This window comes from Mytilus californianus, unplaced genomic scaffold (assembly GCF_021869535.1).
Source record: "Mytilus californianus isolate M0D057914Y unplaced genomic scaffold, xbMytCali1.0.p SCAF_2, whole genome shotgun sequence".
Lineage (NCBI taxonomy): Eukaryota > Metazoa > Mollusca > Bivalvia > Mytilida > Mytilidae > Mytilus > Mytilus californianus.
In genome coordinates, this window is record NW_026262668.1 from 86,308,004 (window position 1) to 86,335,285 (window position 27,282).

The following is a 27,282-nucleotide window of genomic DNA, read 5'->3' on the forward strand; positions in this document are numbered from 1 at the left end:
AATTAAGTTGGCTTAGACTTCCAGAAAAACACAAAACCTTAGTTGTTATTTCCTGAAAAAGGATGAATTGTGAATTAAGTACTGTCATATTTGATGACCAACTACAATTGTAGCTACAAAAAGTGTCTACTTTAATATCTCAAAGGACACTAGCTTTGACCGGAATACTAAAATCCCAATATCATCTGCCATTATAAATCATACAACCAATCAGAAGCCAGGTGCTTCACACTGTCACTATAGTCAATAAAAAACATCATCTGTAACGCTTCATATCTCTAATACCGAGAGTCTATATAGCTGCCTTTTCCTGTTAATTCAAAGTTAGGATTTCTTGGTAAACTGGTACAATTCCATTTTACTAGAATAGAAACCTATAAAACTAACCTGGCCACTGCAAAATTCATTATCCATCGAAATCATTCTCATCAAGTTTTTCTATATATGTTTAACTGAAGGTTTCTTACAGCCTTTTTCAAAATTGTTTATCCATTAGAATGGTCAAAAATAGTATTATCTTTCTGTCAACTAACCTAGATGTTTAAAAAAAGAAAACTTCTCCTTTGTAAGGTTTTTAGCATATGTTCCTCAAAATTTTTCTTGACAAAAAGTTCAAGCATAACATTAATATAAGAAACTGATTTTAGTCTACAATTTTTATTATTATAAAAAAAACAAAAATAAATGGAAAATCTGACAAAAAATGGCAGTCAATGCACTTTAAAATATTAGTTGACAGTTGGATTCCTTCAAATTTCCTTCTTTTTTTTTTATCTTTTTCTATTCAGCTATCCAAGGGCGCTTTGTTCATAAAGGGATCTTTGCATATACATGGCATCCGTTTTAAACCTCAGTGTTCTAGAGATGAAACAGAATAGAAATGTTCAGCAAGCTTCCCATTACTAACTGTTTATTGGCTGTTTCCGTTGATATATGTACAATAGACTGAAGAAAAAGAGAGACAACTCATCAAAAACTGTACATGTGCATGCACAACTGTAATCTTTATGATATATCTGCCCCAATAATGAATATTCAGATATTCAATAAATCAAATCTCCAAAAAAAATTGGGCAAAAATTTGATCATAAGGAAAGTACTTCATCTAAGCAGAATAAAACAAGATTTTGTAACAAACGTAATAAGTGTACAATGGAACTGTCAATCAATAACTTCTTTAAGATTCTTCTGAGTGAATTTTCAAAGGTATTATTAAGCTTTCAGCTGATGATATAAAAGGAACGACCAATTTGTATAACGTTGCTGGAAGCCTGTCATTTTAAAAGGAAATTATACACTTCCTTCTTACAATCATTAACTCTGTTCACTGTCATGTGGCTTCTAAAAGTCGTCAAATTCTAAGACAAAAATTACATTTCCATTATGTCTTTGTAGACGTACTCTGATTGCATGATATCAAGTTTATAAGGGAGAGAAAATTGATTAAGATGTATTCTGAGGGATTCAAAAGGATCAGCGACTTTGAAATACTGAAAAGACAGCTAGATTTCATATTTCATTTTGTTTATAAAAAATTATCTAAACTACATGCTTATCTCATACTTCAAACATTTTCATACAGTCATACTGGCAACTTTCTAATTTAATAAAATAATTTGAGATTTTAGGTGACTTTGAACTACGACAAGGTATCAAGTAATCATTACATCAACCATGCTCATCTCATACTTCAACCATTCTAATTTGTCAAGGCTTACATAGATTTAAATCAGCCAAATTTATTTTCATGTCTCCATGATAACCATTTTACAAAGCTTTCCTCTTTTGTCTTGTGAATAATTTGACATTCTGTGTGATGTTAGCTACCATGGGTGTCTTTGGTCATAAAATGGCTCGATACCATGCAAGCTTATTTTCACTTGACATACAGTTTCTCATCATAAACTTAATCTACCACTATATGATTAATTGATTGGTGTTTTACCCCACTTTCAGCACTATTGTGCTATTTCGTGGCAGTCAGTTTTTATTGGAGGAGGAAGCTGGAGAGAACCACCAACCTTCAGTAGGAAAACTGACAATCATAGTCAATTAAGATTAGAGTCAAACATACAAAATGTTAGGACAAAGTTTAATTAACAAATGGGAACACATTGAAAGTTAAAAAAATATATATTATAAAACAAACATCACTTTATAACCTCACTTATTATACACTTCTTCCAATGCTTTTGTGTTGATTGTTTATCAAGGTACCAAAACCTAAAAGGTTATTTGCAGCCAAAGTTTTTTATCAACAATTACGTAGTGATATATTTTTGGTAGATCATATGTTATGTATTTGTAAAAAACTTAGCATAGTATATATGCATGTTCAATACATTAGAACTTGTTTCATGTGACTTTAAGAGATTGCTGTATAAAAAGACCTACAATTTCAAGAGGTCTTGGTTGTTTGTTGTTGTGTTGGTCTGTTGTACTGACAAATATTTTTGGTAATTCCTGTTATCATTTCTATGTGTTACAAAATCATTTTTATACATCACAATTATTTGGAAAAGTCTGGAGATTGATTAAAGGCAAAATATTACAGATTAATGATATGATTACATTTATAATTCAATTTTATTTTAATTTCAAACTTCCATCAAATGGCAAGGGATTAATTCTCATCCATTAGTAATTCTCACATCACACATTGAATTACTTAGTAATTCTCACATCACACATTGAATTACTTAGTACATCTACATTAAATTTCATTATTCATATTTTGGCTATATATATATATATGTAGTTAGTGGTGTTAACTTAATTGTGATCTAACAATCATGATAGTTTAATTGTCACACATTCAGGCATAAGTATATTGGTTAAAATTGCTAGTTGGTTTCCACTCCCTTGGCAATATATGTTTTGACATGTTTACAATTATATTATTAACGGAAACATTATTTTTGCGAATAGATGAAAAGTAAATTTTAATTTCCTTAGAATGTTGCCCTCTATGAACCTCTTATTATTGTCACTAACTTAATACACCTTTCTCCACAGTCAGGTTTCCCTTGTAATTTTCATTTCACCACTGGTTTTCCTATCACATTTGATCAGGAATCATTATTAATGTTTTTCACAATTAAGGCACAAATTTGATAGCAGTTATTTTTCTATTTCAGTTGAAATCCGGACAAGCTGTGAGCTGATGATTAGGAATACTTAGGAATACCAAATCAATTTCAACATCTGAGCTTTTGTGAGGCTACTCCTTTTACTGTATAATGGAATTTAAAGACATTTATATTTTCCATATAGAAACAAGAGTGTGTTCCTGTAGCGAATCATCTTTATGTTTTCTACTTCATATTTAGCAGCTATTAACTTAATTATACTGAAATTTTTCATGGAATCTATAAAAATTCATTTATACCTGATCGAGGTCTTTAAAGGAAAGTTTAAAGACTTAAAAAAAAAAATAATGTTTCTCTATTTTTTATAATTTGTAAAAATTTCAGATTTATAAACAATTTCATCAAAACTTTTCAGTTTTTACTTACAAAATGGGAACTCTCAACAGGCATTGATCATTGAAATGAAAATCCAATTTAAAAACATGTTTAACTCAAATTAAATTCTTAATTATATTATTTCATTAGGATCATTTTTTATTTAAGGGAGGAGTCTTTCATCATTACTATAAGGTGCAGCACATATAAGTAGTCGCTAACACTATTGCTTCTTTTCTACAAAATTTGATTTCAGCTTTGGGTTTTCAATCATAATGTTGTAATAAAATAAATTTGGAATTTTAGCCTTAAATTTTATTTTTTTTTTTCATTTTTTTTTTAATTTTGCAATTACACGTGTATTTTATTTATTTTTTTATTTTTTTTCATTCTTATTTTAATTTTGGCAATTTTTTTTTACAGGTGAACAAGAGTGGGTTGTCATTTACACCAGGGTAAATAACCAATCAGATTGCAGAATATTTGCTGCATAAGAAATAATAAACTGTTATCACAGAGATATGTCTCGTCTTTTTATAATTTTGATAATGCAAATGTTGAAATTAAAATAGCAATACTTTAACATGTAAGTTATGCAAATATTCAAAGTCGATGAACCATGACTGAAGGTACATGGCTAAACAATATCCATGGAAATGCTAATACAACTGCATACCAAATACCATTGACTTATTATAAGTCGTTCCCTTTAAACAAACCTAAACACAAACAATAACTTGTAAACTATATAAAAGTTTCAAGGTCAATGAACCATGATGAGGGGGTGGGGCTATATAATCTCCATGGAAACAATACTTGCAAATGCCAATACATTTGCATACCAAATATCATTGACTTAATATTAGCAGTTCATCTTAAACTGATCTAATCACAAACTAATACATGTAAACTAAGCAAAAGTTTCAAAGTCAATAGACTTTGACTGAGGAGGCACAGCCAAATATTCTCCATGGAAATGAGATGTGATAATGCTTATACAACTGAATACCAATTAACATTGGCCTACCACTAATGGTTCCCCTTAAACTGACCTAATCACAAACTAATACATGTAAACTAAGCAAAATTTTCAAAGTCAATAGACCATGACTAAGGCAGTGAATACAAATAATCTCCATGGAAATGAGATATGCTAATGCTTATAAAACTGCATACCAAATATCATTGACCTACCACTAGCGGTTCCCCATAAACTGACCTAATCACAAACTAATACATGTAAACTAAGCAAAAGTTTCAAAGTCAATAGACCATGACTGAGGGGGCAGGGCCAAATATTCTCCATGGAAATGAGACGTGCCAATGCTAATACAACTGCATACCAAATATCATTGACCTACCACTTGTGGTTCACCATAAACTAGACCTAATCACAAACTAATACATTGTTAACGCCGCCGGAAACAGCTTGTACCTATGTCTTGCCTATTGACCCTGTCAAGGCGAGACAATAAAACTTATTTTTAAATCATCCAAGCCCCCTTACCATTCCTATTTTATTACCACTGAAATCATTTATAGATCTCAATGCCTTTTTATCAATGTTGCTGTTGAAGTCTCACCGTATCTTTTTCATTTTGAATTATCACTTTCAGGAAATTATCCAAAATAAATGGGGAATGTGTCCATGGGACACAGATGATGCCCCTGCTTGCATGTAATGTTATAAAGGGACATAACCCAAGATTGGTAAAAGTGACGCTACCCAAATTTGTACTTGACCTTCGTTTTGTAGTAATAAGCATTGTGTATAAGTTTCATAGCATTTGGTTGAGGCAAACTTAAGAAATAGAGAACGGAAACGAAAAATTCAGCAATTTTTCCATTTGTAAAGGGCAATAACTCTGGAACGGTAAAAGTGACACCACCAAAATTCAAACTTGATCTGTGTTTTGTGGTAATAAGCATTGTGCATCAGTTTTATTATATTTGGTTCAGGCAAACTACAGTTAGAGAATGGAAATGAAAAATTCAGCAATTTTTCCATTGGTAAAGGGGCATAACTCTAGAATGGTAAAAGTGACGCCACCAAAATTCAATCTTGATCTGTGTTTTGTGGTAATAAGCATTGTGTATAAGTTTCATAACCTTTGGTTGAGGCAAACTAAAGTTAGAGAATGGAAACTAAAAATTCAGCCACTTTTCCATTTGTGATAGGATATAACTCTAGAACGGTAAAATTGACGCCACCAACATTTAAAATTGATCTGTGTTTTGTGGTAATAAGCATTGTGTATAAGATTCATAACATTTGGTTGAGGCAAACTAAATTCGGAGAACGGAAACCGATTTTGGGACGTACGGACGTACAGATGGACAAGGGTAAAACTTAATGCCCCTCCACTACGGCGGGGGCATAAAACTTTTAAAATCTGATAAAAATGTTATAAAATTTCAATTGAAGGTCAATAACTCTATAAACTGTCAATTGACAATTTTTGTTATCATTTGTATATATATTTTGAATTGATCATCCTTTTTGTTGTAAACAGTTTTTGGCTATAAGGAGTCAATGGATAGTTAAAGTCATATTGCCTTGTTTGTACATCCTGTATTGCAGATCATTTCTACTGTTTAGAGTTTCCGTCTATAGATTACAGTTTTCAAGATAACAGGCAATTATCTTTAAATCAGTAAAAATTAAGAACAATAACTCCTTTAAGGAGTTCATGATTTGTTTCAATCAATATGCTGATGCTGTTTAACAGAGAACATTTTTTTTATTTTTTTTTTTTGTTAGTTAGTCAAGTTAGGATAAAAGCTAACTAGACCCATTAGGCTAGTTGAGCAACTAAAAATATTCCTGACCATGTTAAATTGTAATCATTTTGCCTGTTATAGCTTGCACATCAAGAGCTATCACAATCTTCTTAAAATGAAGGCTGAAATGTTCAACATTTTTAAAGAAATTAAGGAAAACTGCATAAAAATCAAAATTTCAACATATAAGAATAAGCTGAAAGGAGTAGGTTCGATAACACCCTAAAACGGCCGCTATTTCTAGCTACAATTTCAAATTAGGATTTATTGACCAATATCATTATCACAATGAATCATAGCTAATACAATGACTAGATAAAAAATATGTCTTTTTGTTGAAAATTTACGTACTTGCGTTCTATTCATGACTTCACAAATAGCACTCATTTTGATTTTCAACGAAAATTCAATGAAAACGGGTAAATTTTCAATGATTTTTTGGACTGGAAACATAAAGCACATGCGTCAACAAAAATGTTTTTTTAACAAAATGTTTGTTATCACATTTTACATATCTGACTTGAATATTTAGTTTGTCGATGCCTGCGCTCTATGTTTCCTAGGCCTTAATTTGTTTGAAATCTGGATGATTTGGTCAAATTTCGCAAAAATCTCTATTTTTTACCTATTTGGGATGTAAAAATCAACGCTTTAAAACTAAAACTTTGACAAAAAAAGTTCTATTCAACTTTCTCACATGTCTTTTTATCACTCTTTGACAAAAAAAGTTCTATTCAACTTTCTCACATGTCTTTTTATCACTTTAAAACATTTATTATCTTGAAACATTAAACTTAATAATTGGGGTCAAATATGACCCGTATCGAACTTACTCCTTTGGTATGGAGCTTTTTCATGTTGGGCTATTTACTGCTTAGAAAATATAAGGGCTAAACAAAAGGTTTTGACACAACTTGATGAACCCAACCAAAATATAACTTCCAAATTTGATGAAAAATAACAATTATATGGTACTATATAAAAGTGTAAGATCTACCACAAATCTATGTACAGACATAACAGAATTTTGATATTGATGTTTCACTAAAAAGCAGTAGAAACACAGAATTTGAATGCAATATAAGAAAATAGAGATTTTCTGATAATATAACATTATAAGTTTTTGTTTTGTTGTGGTATTTTTTTAAATATACATATGTGTAGGAAGAAATTTATGCAATGAACTGTAGATTCCTTATATCATAAAAAATAAAGTAATTGAAACTGAAAATGCCAATTGAATGTGACTTAAAATTGTTTAGATCATTATCATTTCAACAATTTATGGGAGATATTGTTATTTTAAAAACACATCCTAAGGGAGATAACTTGTGAATATAACTATTAAGTAAACTTATTACATCACAAATTCAAAGCTGGCAGGGTTTACATTATTTTCTGTCTGTCTTTATATTTTTTGTTTTAATATATATGCCCTATAGATCATACTCATATTCCAGGCAGTACAGCTTTGTATTTAATGTCAGACAGGGAGAGAAGCTGCAGATATTTTCATACTATGTTTTTATTATGGAAAATATTTTACTAAAACATCTAATATTCTTTGTTGCAGTTAGCTTTGTTAAATAAACACTTTTCTTTAAATGAAAAAAAAATTAGCAAGGTTCACCTTTTGCTATATATATTATCTTTTGGTATACATGTATTTTGGTCTTCTTTGTTTTACCTACATGTATTTGTATTTACAAAGGATTAAAATTTCATTGTTCATCACCTTTGGTTGTGTAACCTGTGATTAGTATAAGCTACCCATTGTCAAATCTTTCATAAAAGTTTTCATTTACAAAATTCACAGTCAACAAAAACTGTTGATAAACAAACAAAAGTAGACTTTTTATTTATATTTTTCCTTAAGGATCGTTATGAAAGTATATAGTTCAATACAAAGTGATTTGAAACTCACTATGTAAAAATAGTCAAGTACATGTTTTGATATCAGGAAATCCTTCATATCAATGCGATAAAATGGGGGTGTGCTCAGCTACACAACTAAGTAATTTTGTCAATGTAAAAATAAGGAGATGTGGTTTGATTGCCAATGAGACAACTATCCACAAGAGACCAAATAAAGTAGATGTAGTTAAAAAAAAAGGTCACTAAGAATGCCTTCAACAATGAGCAAATCCCATATCATGTTTTAAGCTATAAAAGCCATGGCATGACAAAATGTAATGTATTTAAAAAGAGGAAACCTGATGTCTGATTTATGATAAAACAATCAACAACAAACAACTTCTATTCTATAATGTAAATTGTATGAGATTTTAATTTTAAAAAAGTCCTGTTTTGAAGAAATAACAAATTTCATGCATGCTTGCTAAGGGAACAAAATATGGTAATTCTTTCAAGTATCCTTTCTGTTGATCATTATGTAGTAGATTTAGCATTCAAATTTAGAAATAAATAAGGTATTGAGGTTATTTTCAAACTGAACTCCAGGAAAAGGTTGCAAATATCTCGCCAACCTGAAGCTTTTCTGACATGTGAGACAGAGGCAAATATATTTCAATGATATTTGAATAGATGGGTAATTGAGTAGTTTAAGAAATTTTTAACTTACAGAAAAGCAACTTCTAATTATCTCAAGTCATCTCTCTTGGTATTTAATGTGCAGAAGTAGGTGTAAATTAAACTCTATGAACAGATGATTTCTGGGGTGTTATAATATGGTAGTAGAATTTTTCATTTGTTATGCAAGTTTTAATGGAATGAACCGATAATTTCTAAGTGGGCGGGTTCTTAATTGAACATAGTTAGTCATTAAATTCTATAAAGTAAATTATTAGTTTGTGCAAAATTTATGAAAATTGGTGACTGCAATAAATTTTATATAACTCTTAGGAATTTGTTATAAGTTATTTATATATAATACAGAACTTTTAATTACAAAAGGAGTAAGTTCGGTAAGGGCTTGATATTTGGCCCTGATTATTAAGTTCAATATTTCAAGATAACAAGCATTCTGAGAGTATTGCATGGCAATACTTAGTCCCCTACCGGTTAAAAATTCATTGTACTGGAACAAAATGCTATCCTGATCTATAACTTGTCATGGTGTAAACTATACTAATTATCAAAATTCAAACTTTATCTGTAACTAGTCATGATAAAACTACATACCAATTATCAAATCAATATCTTCAAGCATGACGAAAAAAAGTGCGGAAAACTGATTATTTGAGTGAATTTTCTAAGTCTAAGGACCATAACTGCACAAAATCATCAGATCTGAACAAAATTCGAACTTGATCTGTAACTAGTCATGATAAAACTATATACCAAATATCAAATCAATATCTTCAAGCATGACGAAAAAAAGTGCAGAAAACTGATTATTTGAGTGAATTTTCTATGTCTAAGGACCATAACTGCACAAAATCATCAGACGGGAACAAAATTCAAACTTGATCTGTAACTTGTCATGATTAAACAATACACCAAATATCAAATCAATATCTTCAAGCATGAAGAAAAAAAGTGTGGAAAACTGATTTGCCGGACTGACAGATGGACAGACGGACAGAGTGCAAACCTAAAGTCCCCTTCGATTTCGTCGGTATGGGACTAAGAAATGTTTTAAGTTGAAGAAAAGACATGTGAGAAAGTTTAGTATAACTATTTTTGTCAATGTAATGTTTTAAAGTCTTCATTTTTACATCCCAAATATGCCCAAAAAAATTTTGTGAAATTTGACGAAATTGTCCATATTTCAACCAGATTTAGGCCTAGGAAACATAGAGCACAGACGTCGACAAACAAAATATTCAAGTCAAATATGTAAAATGTTATAACAAACATTATGTTAAAAGATCTTTGTTTTCTGTCCAAAAAAATCAATGGAAATATACTAATTTTCATTGAATCTTGGTGGAAAATCAAAATGAGTGCTATTAGTGACCTCATGAATAGTACACAAGTTCACCAATTTTCAACAAAAAGACATATTTCCTTTCTAGTCATTGTATTAAAGCTATGATTCATTGTAATATTGGTCAATATATCTTAACTTAAAATTGAAGCTAGAAATAGGGGCCATTTCAGGGCATTATCGAACCTATTCCTTTCATAATTATGATATAATATAACAAACTAAACTTAAAAAAAAAACACTTAATGCATTGCACAAGTACAGTCAGATATAATATCATATCTTGTTCAAAATATTCATCTTTTTTACATTTATTCACTTGAATGTACAGCACTAAAGTATTCTGAATACAGTACAATGCCTATGCAATAAGACTATGACATTCTGGTTGATTCATAGATTGTCAAGACTTATGTCCCTTAGACCAGAGATGGTTTGATGATAACATTGATTTTCGAATTATAACAGCAAAATTCTCAATATATAACAAAGAAAAGATAACCTCTATTCAATCCTGCATTTTGAAAGATTATTATTGAATTTACCAACTCCTGCCTTTTAACACAAAGCATGTGTTCACAGACATTTTTGATCTAAAATTCCTATTATAAAGCCTCAAGGAATTAAGACAACATAATTTCTAAGAATGTGAAAGAACATGTTTAGTACTAAATAACTGAAATTCCTTAAAAGACAAGAATGCAGGTGACATAATAAGATTTTTTACTAATTGTCTTGTCAATGTTTTATTTTTAATTCAACATGCCCTATGCAGGGTTCCAGCTGCCAAATAGTTATCCTTATGGACCACTCCTCCACCAAGGACCCCATAACAATAAACAAGGAATTATTTGAATCTGGAATAATTTTGAATTCTGAAAAATTGATAAGAAATGTATGATGAAAACTAACCAAACTTTAGACATTAGTGGGTTATCCCAAGGCTCATTTTACAGATATTTGATACTCGCTTCCCCTATTTTATGAGATAACTGAAAAGTTTAGGAGCCTCCCATTTTGGAAATCTGAATGCAAGTGCTGCTAATTTTGTTACTTTTTATGTTGCTTGATAGTTGTCTCATGACCAAAATTTCTGAAATCTTTGTTTATTTATCCGTAATAAATGTGGCTATCGTTCAAGAATTTTGAACTTTATTTTCTTAGGATAGAAACAGTTATTTGTTAATCTGAGCATAAAACTAATACTTTATATCATGGTCTGTAATTGTAATTGCATTAAGAGAAAAAAGAAGATGAAATTTTTCCCTGGCAATCTGTGAAATATTGCATTGTATGCCAGTAAAACACATGTGTTCTTCGCTGAAGTGACCTTGACCAAGTGACTTCAAAAATCACTGGAATCATTTTTCACCTCAAGGTGCATTATCAAGACCTATGATTGATTGATTGATTGGTGTTTAATACCACTTTTAGCACTATTGTTCTATTTCGTGGTGGTCAGCTTTTTACTGGTGGAGGAAGCTGGAGAGAACCACCAACCTTCCATAGGAAAACTGACAATCCTAGTCAATTAAGATTGGAGTCAAGTGCACCTGCTAGAGGTGGGATTCTAACTCACAACCTCAGTGTTGACAGGCTAGTGATACAGTAGTTCAACTACTTAGACCACTTGGCCACCTAGGCCCCTCAAGACCTATAAAGATTTGACTGATCACCCATCAGTTACTATATGTTTGTAAACGAAACTTTCAAAAAATTTTTAATCTATTTACAGGTGCTGTAGCCTTGATTTTGACACAACGAAATTCTTTCCAAACGAAGGGCATTTTCAAGAAAGATTTGGTGATGGTTGGACAATATGTCAATGGTTTACTATACTGACTAATGAATGTCATACAGATACAAAAATTTTGCCCCATTTTCAGTCTATCAATTGCTCCTGTGGACTTAAAATCATTAAGGGCCTTTTTACTCCATGGGTCATTTTCAAACCAAGTTTGGTAAAGATCTGATATTTGCATCAAAGCCTCCAAAGATATTGAAAGGAAACCAAAATGTTGATTTCCGGCTATTTGACTCATGGATGGAATTCATCATTATGTTATTAAAGTGTAACTACTTGTATGTTGTAACTAGAGTTACTAGACTTGAAATATTTAGAACTTATAGACAAAGTGTCATAAGCAATCAAAACAAATCTTCATCTATAAAAATCAAAATCTTAGTGTTTATCTTCAAATGAATTGTTTATAATCTGGAACAGACACAAAAGCTCTAATCAAATCTTGACAAACCATAACAGAATAATATGAGATCTTAAACTCCATTACACTAACTTGAGAGGGTAACTGTCTGTACAGGGAATGGCTTTAAAAATGATTGATTAATGGTTTGTAATAAGATATTGAAAAAGTACAAAACTTAAAGTACAAGAAAAATTCTCATGCTTCTTCACTAGAGAAATCCAATTAAAATTCCCTTGCTTCCCCAATCTGAAACCTCATGTATTCTCATTAGTACTGTTAACATTTCTATCTATTTGTAAAAAACAGTAATTTAGATCATTTCAGCATCACACATCAAATAATCTTATTGATTCAAATTAATTACAGGTAGAATATAAGTGGGTTGTAACTCCTTCCTGTTGATCATAACCATGGCATTGATTGTTTTATTTTATTTCTTCTATAAAACCTTATGAATAAAATTCAGAAATACAGAGAAAATTCATAGAAATTCAATTAACGCTCTGAAGACACAAGTCTTCCCTAAAGGCTTAAATTTCCTGGAAGATATCTAATTGTTCACTTTAGGAAGCAAGAACTTACATCAATTAGAAATTATAACATTCTACAGCACTTCAATCATGTGAATTCTCCATGATGAAACATCAAAAGTTACTGCATGAATTCATTAGTAAGACTGTAATTAGTGGACAAAGCAGCAAGACTAATAACGGTATTGCCATTCAAAGAAATGTTACATACAAATAATATTCTTTTCAATAAAAAAAAATTCAGGCTTTACAGTTGTTGTTAAAATTTATAAAATGGGTCAAAGAGTTGCAATACTTGTGACTAATCAATGTAGAACTTTCACAATGGAGTTGCAATTACAAAAAAATGTACATGAAGGTTGCAAATTTTGCAGAAAAGTAACTAAGTTGCCAAGTCTTGTTTACCATAAGGTATACTAGATTTCATACAGAAAGGGATAGGTCTAAAAACTGTTCTGGAGGGTATGGGTAGATTTGCTATCATTTCTACAAAAAAAAATAATTTAAAAAAATATACCTTAAGTTTCAAATTCTCTAATCATTTAAATGGTACCAATTACACCTCATTTCTCACAATTCATGTGTCAAGTATACCCACATAAATTGTCATTGTATCCACATAAATTGTCATTTGTACCCACTTGAATAGTCATTCATACCAAAATGAATTGTCAATTGTTCCATCAAAGAACATTCAGTATAGAAGTAGGGACAGATGATAGCACATCTAAGGTCAACACATCTTTACATGATGTTGCTAAAAATTCATGCAAAACTCTCAAAATATAAACTGAGGGGGATTACCAAATCAGTTGTATGATGATGTTAACGGAAGCTTGAGAAATCTACTACTTAACAAAAAGTTTGAGGCTTATAAAGACTAGTTACTTTTCTATCATAAAAAAAGTTCAAATAAAGGACATGGATTTTTATATTTTTTGCATAAATTTCTTGAATAACATATCATTTTATTTCCACAGCGTAATTTTTACAATGGATTTTTTAAGATTTGTGTGCATTTTAGTTATGGATAGAATGAAAATAAGATTTTGTAGGTTGGGCTCTTTTTTATCTTGTGTATCATATATGATATTTGGGATTATAATGATTCAATATGGCAGATCCTTCCAAGTAGATCATTAACTACGTCAGATGGTGAGAATTTCAGAGGTGTAAGTCATGTTACAATTATAAATAATATGTATTGGAATTTATATTTAGACTTAATTTCTGTTTCATGTTAATATGACCAGATAAGAGCACAAGTACAATATCTTATATATAGTTAATTCAATTACAAGATTGATTAATATGTATAACCAAAGACACAATAAATCAAACCAAATGGTAATAACATCAGAAAAAGCCTGCTCATCCCTGAATATTGAAAATCTATATGGAGCACCTACTTGTATGGAAAAATAGAACAATTGCATTAATAAATAAAAAGCTACAAATGCCAAAAGGTTTAATAATTGGAACAAGTATAAAAATTGTCCTTTAAGCCTATGAATTGTTAAATATAAAGGTTGTAGTACATTTATGTTGGTATAATCTCTTAAAAGTCCTGGTATAAACCAGGCAAACAATGTCACATTATATCACAGTGAGGCCAGTGGCTCTTTTCACAAAACATCGTACAATAAAAATTGATTGTATGTTATACTGAAATGTTCATGACATACAAGTATTTTTTCTCTAAAGATTTTTTGTGAAATTGATCGCAGGTGTTTTGACAGAATAAGTATCTATATTGATTATACACTGATCAACTGCAACACAATTCCAAAGTTACATCTGATAGATAGTAAGTACCTAATAAAACCAATACTAATATCAGATTGACACAATGCAAACTTAGGATCTATGAAAGATTTAATCCTCTTATGCCTAAGGGCATTTTATCTAAATTTCTGTGTTTTTAAATATTTGCAAACTTACGCATATTATATGCACATGACATGAAGTATTGAATTGATTGATTGATTGTTTGATGTTTGCTTAATCAACCAGCGGCAATATTCAATTAAAGATGCATTAGTAATACAAAGCTACAATTACTTATCTATATGTTTTGGATGGGTACTGTGGGCATGGCTGGGTTAACATGCTTTATTCCTAGACTGTAAAAATGATAAATGGAGAAAACAACTTTTGATGATTGTTTGTCGTTTAGGTTTTTGTTATGCCACAGAAACCATCAGAAACATTGTTGAAGGTTATCCCCATGTAATTATGTGAATACCAGATTGCAGTGTGGTATATTGATAGATTAATTGTTGTCTGTTTAATGTCCAGTGGAAAGTATTTCATGCATATTCAGAATAACATGTCCTAGAATTCAAATGTTGGAAAATATTCAACAAGTGACAAGTCATCAAACAACACATTAATTCATAAATGTTCAAGGCGCATGAGTTAATTGTCACTTGTTCAGTCATAAATGTTCAAGGTGCATGAGTTAATTTCACTTGTTCAGTCATAAATGTTCAAGGTGCATGAGTTAATTGTCACTTGTTCAGTCATAAATGTTCAAGGAGCATGAGTTACTTGTCACTTGTTCAGTCATAAATGTTCAAGGAGCATGAGTTAATTGTCACTTGTTCAGTCATAAATGTTCAAGGCTCACGAGTTAATTGTCACTTGTTCAGTCATAAATGTTTAAGGCGCATGAATTAACTGTCACTTGTTCAGTCATAAGTGTTCAAGGAGCATGAGTTAATTGTCACTTGTTCAGTCATAAATGTTTAAGGCGCATGAGTAAACTGTCATTTGTTCAGTCAAAAATGTTCAAGGAGCATGAGTTATTTGTCACTTGTTCAGTCATAAATGTTCAAGGAGCATGAGTTAATTGTCACTTGTTCAGTCATAAATGTTCAAGGAGCATGAGTTAATTGTCACTTGTTCAGTCATAAATGTTCAAAGCACATGAGTTAATTGTCACTTGTTCAGTTATAAATGTTCAAGGAGCATGAGTTAATTATCACTTGTTCAGTCATAAATGTTCAAGGAGCATGAGTTAATTATCACTTGTTCAATCATAAATGTTCAAGGAGCATGAGTTAATTGTCACTTGTTCAGTCATTGAGTTGAATATTTTTTAATATATTTGAATTCCTGAATTAGTTATAATTTTTAACACATAAACCTTTAATGTAAAACAAGTAGAAAATGCAAGGAACTATATCTTTTCTACCAGTTCTCACTTCATTTAGATCAAGTATCATTGACAACAACTTGACAACACCTATTGTTGTATGAAGTCAGATTCAGTTAAGGGCATACAATACAGTTACAAAGTGGCCTCAGATAATGATGTTACTAATGTAAAATGTTATTTTCGCGACGTCAAAATCTGGAAAAGATGTGTTTCTTCAATTGATTTTAATCATTAGCTTCCAAAGAAAGTTCTTGGACCTCTTTTTTTAAAATGGCATTTGGCTTGATCATGTATGAAAATTATTTGTACCAATTTAATGAACAAATCACTGATGTATTTTTTTTAAATTAGATATTTAATTAAAATGAATTATTTAAAAAGAATTGTGACATAAATATCAAGCATACTTACGTAAAGAAAATAATCCAAATGTTTTTACAATAATCTGATCGTGTTTATCATTTAAAACAAAAAAGTTAGGTATATTTGAGCACATGTCTAAAATTTGGACCCAATTATCTTTAAAAGTAGCACATGAAGGTATATTTTTTATTACATATTTAATTGACATGGTAAAAAAAAGTGTGTATGCCAATTGTCGTAAAAAAAATCACTGTAGGATCAAAACTGTATTGTATGTCCTTAAATTACAGAATTGTCTTTATAAATTCTTTTGTTTTATATTTTGGTATATAATGCATTATATAACATGTTTATGAACCAATCAAATATTGATGCCTTTCTTATTTCTCATGTTTTAGTCAGCTAATCCTCATTTCATTCCAATAAATCATAATTACTTAAACTTCCTGTGGAATCAACAATTTTAAAAGATTTGGTCACTTTTACCTTAATTATGTAACAAAAACCTTGTCTTGGGCTATTTTCCATACATTAAGTGCATAACCAGATCAACATGTGTAGTATGTATTACTTAACTTGGCATGAGTTAGATGGTCCTTTACGACATTTCAAATCTCAATGAAATGCTCCGCTGGGGCGCAGCTTGATACGACCGCAGAGGTCGAACCCTGAACAGTTGGGGCAAGTATGGACACAACATTCAAGCTTGATACAGCACTGAATTTGGATTGTAATTAAATATTTGAACTTAAAAATTTTTAATTTACCTATTCAAACCATATCATTATTATTTGCTTTTATATATAAATCAGAAATAACCAATTTTAAATGGAAAATTTTAAAGAAAAAAAAGGAAAAAAAAATCCCCCCCCCCCCCAAATTTTTTGAACCCCCTTATGATTCATCACCCCCAAACTCAATCCCAGCTTTCCCTTTGTGGTATGGTACCTTGAAGTACAATTTCAGAGAGATCCATACACTTGACCACAAGTTATTGTCTGGAAACTAGAAAAATGCTTGTTTTTTGGCCCCTTTTTGGCCCCAAATTCCTAAACATTTAGGGCAATTACCCCCAAACTCAAACCCAGCTTTCCCTTTGTGATATGGAACTTTGCAGTACAATTTCATAAAGATCCATACACTTACACACAAGTTATTGTCCTGAAACTAGAAAAATGCTTGTTTTTTTGCCCTTTAATGGCCCCTAATTATTAAATTTTGAGGGAATTACCCCCAAAAATCAATCCCAGTCTTCCCTTTGTGGTATGGTACCTTGCAGTACAATTTCAGAGAGATCCATACACTTGAACACAAGTTATTGTCTGGAAACTAGAAAAATGCTTTTTTTTTTGCCCTTTAATGGCCCCTAATTACTAAAATTTTGAGGGAATTACCCCCAAAATCAATCCCAGCCTTCCCTTTGTGGTATGGTACCTTGCAGTACAATTTCAGAGAGATCCATACACTTGAACACAAGTTATTGTCTGGAAACTAGAAAAATGCTTGTTTTTTTCCCCTTTAATGGCCCCTAATTACTAAAATTTTAATGGAATTACCCCCAAAATCAATCCCAGCCTTCCCTTTGTGGTATGGTACCTTGCAGTACAATTTCAGAGAGATCCATACACTTGAACACAAGTTATTGTCTGGAAACTAGAAAAATGCTTATTTTTGGCCCCTTTTTGGCCCCTAATTCCTAAACTTTTTGGGCAATTACCCCCAAACTCAATTCCAGCTTTCCCTTTGTGATATGGAACCTTGTAGTACAATTTCATAAAGATCCATACACTTACACACAAGTTATTGTCCTGAAACTAGAAAAATGCTTGTTTTTTTGCCCTTTAATGGCCCCTAATTACTAAAATTTTGAGGGAATTACCCCCAAAATCAATCCCAGCCTTCCCTTTGTGGTATGGTACCTTGCAGTACAATTTCAGAGAGATCCATACACTTGAACACAAGTTATTGTCTGGAAACTAGAAAAATGCTTGTTTTTTTGCCCTTTAATGGCCCCTAATTACTAAAATTTTGAGGGAATTACCCCCAAAATCAATCCCAGCCTTCCATTTGTGGTATGGTACCTTGCAGTACAATTTCAGAGAGATCCATACACTTGAACACAAGTTATTGTCATGAAACTAGAAAAATGCTTGTTTTTTGCCCCTTTTTGGCCCATAATTCCTAAAATTTGGAGGCAATTACCCCCAAAATCAATCCCAGCATTCCCTTTGAGATATGGAACCTTGTGGTACAATGTCAGAGAGATCCATACACTTACACACAAGTTATGTCTGGAAGTTACAAAAATGCTTATTTTTGGCCCCTTTTTGGCCCCTAATTCCTTAACTGTTGGTACCATAACCCCCAAAATCAATCCCCACCTTCCTTTTGTGGTATTGAAACTTATGGTAAAATTTCATTGAGATCCATTCACTTAAACTAAAGTTAGAGTGCGAAAACTAATGTGCCTTCGGACGACAACGACGACGCCAATGTCATACCAATATACGACCACAAAAATTTTTTTGCAGTCGTATAAAAACTTACCGCTAACATCATTCAGGCGAAGGACAAAATTTAAGATATTTCTGATTTTTTATGAAAATTCAGAGGCATTTAGAACTTGTTGAACTGCATTCAAATTGAAAAAATGATCTTTGTAGCATAACATAAAATAGCACAAAAGTACACATAGAATTGTATCGCCTGCTTTACTGATCATAATTGATTTTATGTTCAAAGTCTTTAAGATAAATGTTTTACTACACATATCACATAAACATGACATTATAAATGATCCATGTAAATGAGGTCAAGGTCAGATGAACCCTGCTAGACCAACATGTACACCTTACAATCATTCAATGCATCAAAAATAACTGACCTATTGCATATAGTATCTGAGATAAGGAATCAATTAAATACACTTGTCATTAACCAATGAACTATGAAATTGAGGTCAAAGTCAAAATATTCCATCCAAGTAGAAAGTTCACTTTACAATAATTCCATTCACCAAATATGGTTGACCTGTTGCCTATAGTATCTGAGAAACAGAATAAAAGACAAAAAGATAACATTGACCAATGAACCATAAAATGAGGTCAAGGACAGAAACCTGCCAGACAAACATGTACACCTGACAATCAGTTCATACACCAACAATAGTTGAGCTACTGCTTAATAGTATCTGAGAAACAGACAGAATCCTTTAACTAACATTTTGATCACTGATCCATGTAATTGGGTCCAGGTTAGGTGAACTCTGTCTTACAGGACAAGCAGACCATGCAACAATCACATATATCAAGTATAATTATCATATTACTCATAATAAGTAAGAAATTCACATGACAAAAAAAGTTTGTTTTTTTGAGCAGTCACTGAACATTGAAAATGAGGCAAAGACAATGGTCATATGACAGACAGAAACTTCATAACATAAGGTATCTATATTATGTAGAAGGTATGAAGCATGCAGGGCTTTTACCTTCTGGAATATAAGACTTTATACAAACAGTTTACATCGAGGCCAACAGATTAGAATCCTTAGGTCTTGTATTTTTTGCAACTTTTGTCATAGGTGAGACAAAAATCTTGCCTTAGAACAGATGTGTTAAAATCAATATATACTATCAATCCTATTCCAATCTTCACTGCATAATACATAAGGGATCTATTATTTAATGTGCTGAAATAACAAAAAATCTATTCCTAAACTTCATTTATTGTCATTGAGTTGAAAAAACAAAAAAATCTATTTCTAAAGTTGCATTGTTTAAGGAAAATATTCAGCTAGAGTTATCATATAAATGATGATTTTTAACAAACAGCATGAAAAAGAATCAATAGGAGATATATGCCTTGATTATTGAACTATAAATCTGATAGTTCCTGAAGGTGACAAGCCCATCATTACAGTTAATGGTCAGGAAAGATTATGGTCTTCATCTGATATTAGATTTCAATTATTTCATTTCATCCAAACCTTCAGGTGCTAGATATGTTTTCACTGTTAATTTTGTCCTTCTGATGTTCAATGCAGATAACATTTATTGATTTTTATATTCTGACCAATCTTAAACTCTAATTTCATCTAAAAAATGTCAGGGTAGGGAGGATGCTATATCCATGGTGCAATAAAAGTTATATAAAAGACTGACTTTCAGTTATTCCATTATCTTTTAAAATCATTAATTGTCAATTGTTAATTTCTGAGACTAAAAAGGGATAAATCCTAAATTCAGAAGCTAAGAAATTTAGCAAAAAGTTCCAGATTTTCAACTAATGAATCTAGTTAATAATAAACACAAATTTTGAACATGATATACAGGGCTGTAAATGGAGTCACTGGTACAATGTGAGTTCTCTTGAACAAGAAAAAAAAAATACTTCAAATCTCTTCTAATTTGAAGGGGCATTAGCTGTCAAATTCATGTTCACTAATTTGACTCAAATTCTCATATTCGACTTTTAACATACTAAAACGTATATCCAAATTATAAAAATCTAAAATAAACAATTTACTATGCATGGACTTGATACTATGTATCAGCATTTCGTGTGTATCTTAGTCTAGACGCCACCTAAATAACCATCGAGGTGACCTCCTAATACTGCAGACGGTCATATAACCCGATATAAACCTTAATATAGATATAAATAGATAGCGAAATCGTGCAATTGGATTTTTCTAGGTCTGTTTCATTTCATATTATAGGTTAAAAAAATTGTAAATCATCATTTTTACCTGTATAAGAATGAGTTTTTCAGGATCGAATCAGTCAACCAAATGGTTTACCCTTGTTTCATTTCCAATGTTGACATTCTTTTCCTTTTAATGGCTGAACACGACTAATACATTCGGAACCAAACTCTAGCTAATGGGTTAAATTGAAGGTCACATGAATACGGATTCAATGAGGTCGAATTATTCAATTGCAAGTGAAAAATTCATCAGCGATGTTTGTTGGTTTATTTTGACAAAATTGAACAAAACTGCTAGAAGTTAATTATTATTTCACTATTTCACTTTCATTAATGATTGAACAGAAAAAAAATCATATTATAATTTTTTTTTATATCTCGTAGCTAATGCCCCTTTAAAGAAATATAGATTCCACTACTGCAACAAATGTGTTACAATATTTCTCCACTCGTGACAGTTAAATTTTAATACATGAGTTATAGTGGTGGAATCTGTTTCTCTAATGATTATTATCCTTCCTATTCATTGATTGATTGATTGTAAGGTGTTAAACCATACTTGACAATATTAAAACAGCCAGTTGAAACCAGAATACATGGAGAGCACCATAACCTTCAGCAGGAAAACTGACAATCCTTGTCAATAAAAGTTCATAGTCATACACACCTGACACAAGGGGGCTTGTACTCACTACCTTAGTGTTGAAAGGCTAGTGATCATTTTACTAAAATCAATTGTTAATAATAATGTATAATCACTGATTCATTGAAAGTTTCAAGATTCCATCGTTTGTCCAAACATAATCCAGAAATACAATCTGAAAATTGCAAATTATTCAATATAACTGATCTTACCATCTATACATTCTTCTTCTGTACTGCAGAGATGTCTTGTAAATAAACAACCTAAAAAATATACTCAAAATGTAAACTATTTGTAAAAATATACACTTAATGTAACCAACCTGATATACACTACATGTAAATAAACCGTTAAAATATACACTTAATGTAAACAATTGTTAAGTGTACACTAAATACAAACTAAAGACAAAAAAGCAGTTTACATTCATATTCAGAAGTTTGGCTGTACCTGTAGAAAACTTTTTTCAAACTGATAGCACATCCTAATTTTTACGGTGATGTTATTTACTGAGCCTGTTAATTTAGATACGATTTAGGTAAAGTTATTGATCCTTTAAATAAACTTATTCTAAAAGGTTATCAATTTAACACTGAAATTAGATCTTTGAATATTGTTTTTATCAATATGAATAATGTTTTTTGTTATCGATAAATTAAAATCCAACTAAATATTACTGTTATAAAATTGAGAATGGAAATGGGGAATGTGTCAAAGACACAACAACCCGACCAAAGAGCAGAAAACAGCAGAAAGCCACCTATGAGTCTTCAACACAGCGAGAAAATACACATATACCTGTATGTACTTTCACGTCCTACATACTGTTAATACCTTTATTTTGGCATTGCACAAGGTCATGTTTTTCTCTGACTGTTAATGACGTCTTTACACTAAATCCATTGGGTGTTGGATGTGTTCTGATTGATATTTTAGTCTTAGATAGTATAATAAATACATGATATTTTTATTGGCTTTTAACTAGCTGTCAGTAACTGTGAGTACTCTTAGATGTACTTTGTGTCTTTTGTGTTGTGATGGATGTATGAATACCCTGTCATGTTCCGTCTGTGTTTGTGTTAGACGTTTTTCTGCTAAGTAAAACCCTTTTCAACTGATTTTTATAGTTTGTTCTTATGTTGTACTATTACAACACTGTCCCAGGCTAGGGGAGGGTTGGCACCTTCAGACATGCTTAACCCCCCACATTTTATTATGTGCCTGTCCCAAGTCAGGAGCCTGTAGTTCAGTGGTTGTCACTGGTTCATGTCTGTCATATTTGTTTTTTCGTAAATTGTTTTGTTATAAATTAGGCAGTATAGTTTTCTCAATTGAATTGTTTTATTTTTTCATGTCGGTGCCTTTTAAAGCCTACTATACGGTATGGGTTTTTCTCATTGTTGAAGGCTGTACGGTTGCTTATAATTGCTTACATCCACTTCATTTGAACTTTGGTGGATAGTTGTCTCATTTGTAATCATACTACATTTTATTTTTAAATTCATATGACTGAAAATCGCCTAACACTAAAGTAATCAACTCAGTTGTATAAGTACAACCTTGATCCGTAACTCACCATTCATACATGTATAAACCAAAAATCAACTAAATATCTACAATAAAAACAAATAAAGTTCTGTAGAGCTATTTCATTTTAGAATGATGGAAAGATTGCTTATGGATAACAATTTATGTCTAAAAGTCACTCAGTGGTGGGAGCACACAAAACTGTTCTGGAGAGTGTGTGACACACATCAGTTCGTACTTTCGTAATCTGTGTGGATAAAAACTTGGTTTATGTAAAGATCTGTAAGATTTCTTTTTTGTTTACAATATTTTCAATCTTAAGACAGCTTAAGGATGTACATCTCTGAGGAGTCAAAAATTTCTAGAATTAAACTTTTTTCTTAACCTGATTTTTGGGTTTATATGACTGTAAAAAAATGATTGGTGAAGAAAAATCATATGGTGTTGCACTCCTTTTTTTGCTTCAGCCATTTGAAAGTACCCAATTTTGATTATTTTCCCATTTTTCATCAATTTTTACCCATTTTTGGGTTATTATCATGAAAAAAATCACAGTTTCACAATTAAACTTTTTTCATACTTTCACTAAAGATGAAGTGGACCAATCTGAATAAATTTAACTTAAAAAAGTATGGGTAGGTGTTAACATAAGAAAGTTTTATAAAATTTTGTTGCTTTTTCGTGTCAAATTTACCATGTTGTCAATTTTGTAAATTTTGGATTTTTCTCTTATTTTAGAACAAAAAGCATATTATTTCAACTTTTTTGTTATAAATGATTGAAAAGATACATATATCTAAGAAATCTGAAAAGAAAAAAATGAATATGGGATATACATGCATCTGGTAAAATCATTTCTTGTACCCCTCACCCATTTTCTCAACATTTTGGCTGAGACTGACATGATTGGTTATAAAATTTGAAAATTTTATTTTTCAAAAGCTACTTATTGTAAATACACAATTTTTTCACAGAGTTAAGTTTGATTATAATATTTTTTTAAATTCATTGATATTTTCCACTTCTGTCACATGTCTTGGAAATAATTCCAGAACGAGATTTCAACGAGACTGAAACGTCAGAAGAAATTACATCCTTAAAGAAACCTCACGCCATGTATTAAGTCAAAGAATTTTCCATTTCTGTGTATATTTAATTGTAATGGATTTTCTCAGCTAGACAACCAACCATGTACAAATAAACAGCCACATTTGTCATCCAATTCCAATTTTCTCATGGCAATAATTGATAAATATTTAGAATGACAAGGAATTTTTCTATGACAACTGACATCTTCAATAAGTTGCTACCACAATTCCTAATGGTTAATAATCAACGTTATGCTTGTACTAATGGAAAGTCTCCTGAATAAACCCCCTCAAGTATATCTCTGAAGAGTATCATCACAAAATACTTTTGGACTTTCAATGCATCATATATATTTAATAACCATAGATTGTAACATGTTCTTTACCATAGCTCCTTTACACATTTCAACAAATGCTTTAAAAAGAATAAAACTTGTTAACTAGTCTCTATCAGGATACATACATGTTCATTTTCTCCACTGAAATATTTTCATTATAATGAAGCTCCCCAACAAACTCAAACTATTAAGTTCTTGAATACTATAGTGTTTAATTATGTCAGTCTTCCGTTTATCTTTCTTTTAGATTTAAATGTTCTTTATTTTTTAACAAACACTGTTGTGGCAGTTTGTTTTATGTTGGCATCTTTATTTTTATGCCATTGTTGTTTGGAACTCTTAAGGGCATACGATACAGTAGCAGGGGCAGATAATAACGTTTTCAAAACTTTTTGTGTTGTTTTCGCGACGTTGTTAGTCAGAACGTTGGAATTTCGCGATGTTTCTAATAAGAACGATTACATTTCGCGACGTCGCTTTAGATGTAGTCACATTTACGGAAAATCCACTGACGTCATAATCCCGATTGCGCGAATTTGAAAAAAGTACCTGCAATGAAAAAGGGCCAAATCACGAGAATTGTTATATTTATTCATTAATCAGGAAGTCAACAATATTAATTTCGAATCGGAAAAAAATCAAATCCACATTCTTTACTTTGTATGTCAGTTATTTCATATAGGAAATGAATAAGAGATATGAAAAACATAAGACGTCGATGAGAGAGAAACCCAACTACACAAAAAAAAAACAAAACAATAAGTAATTTATATAGTAACTTCACCATTTGGCTCTCAAAAAAACGTAATAAATAATGACAGCGCATCTTACTGTTCCTGACTTTGAAAAGGTACAATAAAGAGTTTAACGACATTTTTAGAATTAAACCCGTGGAATATATATGTGTATGAAGAAGAACTGTTAGTTAAAATGACACAGTTATAAGCCCTGTATTATAGCCCAAAAACAAAAACGCACCCGTTGATGTGCTAAGCATATCCTCTATGTACATATTGAGAGAGAAAAATCGGCACACAGGAATTAGGTATTTGACAGACCAGAGTTGCAACTCATTGATGTTAAGTTACTGAACAATACGAAGTCTTTTTGTAAAAGAAGTTTCTCAGATAAGAAACAAAATATTTGTTGGACCGGACAAACAATGTGGTTGCACTCACTCCTAGATTGAAGGTATAATACAGACAAGTAATTCAATGATTATCTGTACCGTAATAAAAAAAAATACCCTGAAGACAAGCTTAGGTAACTTATCTATTGATACAGAATCATTAAATTTTATGCTCTTATATCGATTGCTGTATGAAATGTTATACTACACTGTAATTGACTAAGCTGACCCGATTTAATGTGGGTATGATTTTGTGTTCATGTTATGCCTATAGAGTAGGTCGTTAGTTTTCTTGTTTGAATTATTTCACATTTTCATGTCAGGGCTTTTTAAAGCTGACTATACGGTGTGGCTTTTTTTTTCTTTTTTTTTTTTTTGTGTTGAAGGCCGTAGTGTTACCTTCAATAGCGTTTATCTTCGTCATTTGAACTATGGTTGATAGTTGTCTCTTTTGCAATCATATCAAATGTCCTTATTTTTATATCATCCCCCTTACTTTATAATTGTTGCACATTTTGTCATGTCGGGGCCTTTTGAATAATTAAAACCATGTTCAAGCTGTGATGTCTACATGAATTGTATGACTAATGTCGGACATGCAGAGATGCAAATTAATTTTTTTATAATATATATATATATATATATCTGTTTTGTTTCCGAACATTTCTTTTCTATAAGTAATTTACTAGAATACTTTTTCTATCCAAGTTTCGTAACAATTCATAAAGGTTTGGCAAATATGATGCTATTTACGAGGAGCCAGCTTTATTAATTTTCATGATTAATATCATTGGTTTAAAAAAAAAACCTTGGCTCTACCACTGAAATTGACAACGTAGTAGTGAACAGCGGGAAAGATTTCACGACGTTGTTGCGAATAAAACTTATTCCAACGTAGTTTGGCGCCTTATTGGAAACGTCCCGATTGCCAATAAAAATTAAGGTTTATTGCTTTTATTGAAAAAACAAGCACATGGACCCCCAGTTTTTTCTTTTGCAATCAATAAAGTTCTGTTTCAAGAACGCTCCGCCAAAATTTAAAGAAAAAATCAACGATAGAATTTTTTCTGCACTTCTGTGTAGACGCAAAAATATTTTCATCTTCTTTATTTCACTTGTATTAAAAGAATTTAGGATATAATTATTTATTTCAACCGTTAACTTAGCATGCTGATGCCATGGATCAAGGGAACATTTTAAAAAAAACCCGGTTAAATTATGACTGTTCGTTCAAAAGTATTGGTACTTTCCTTAAAAGTCCTGATTTTTGAAATTTCAGGGTTTTTCCTTCAAAGATGCAAATTTCGAACCAAATTATCTCAAAAAGTAAGTCATGAAGGTATATTTTTCTTTGCATATTTCAAAAGTACACTTCGAAATTGACCTTCTACCAAAATTTCAAGAAAAAATCAACGAGGGATCTCTACTGTATCGTATGCCCTTAAGACGTCATTGA

The 27,282-nt window shown here is 31.1% G+C and overlaps 1 protein-coding gene across 1 annotated transcript in view; it reads right to left on the bottom strand.

Annotated features, from left to right (window-relative positions):
* Positions 1-27,282, bottom strand: part of LOC127730359 (receptor-type tyrosine-protein phosphatase N2-like) — a 160,854-nt gene that overhangs the window by 104,164 nt on the left and 29,408 nt on the right. The window contains exon 2 of the mRNA XM_052238729.1: positions 21,957-22,007. Coding sequence (XP_052094689.1) covers positions 21,957-22,007 — 51 coding nt within the window. The remainder of the gene's footprint in view (positions 1-21,956; positions 22,008-27,282) is intronic.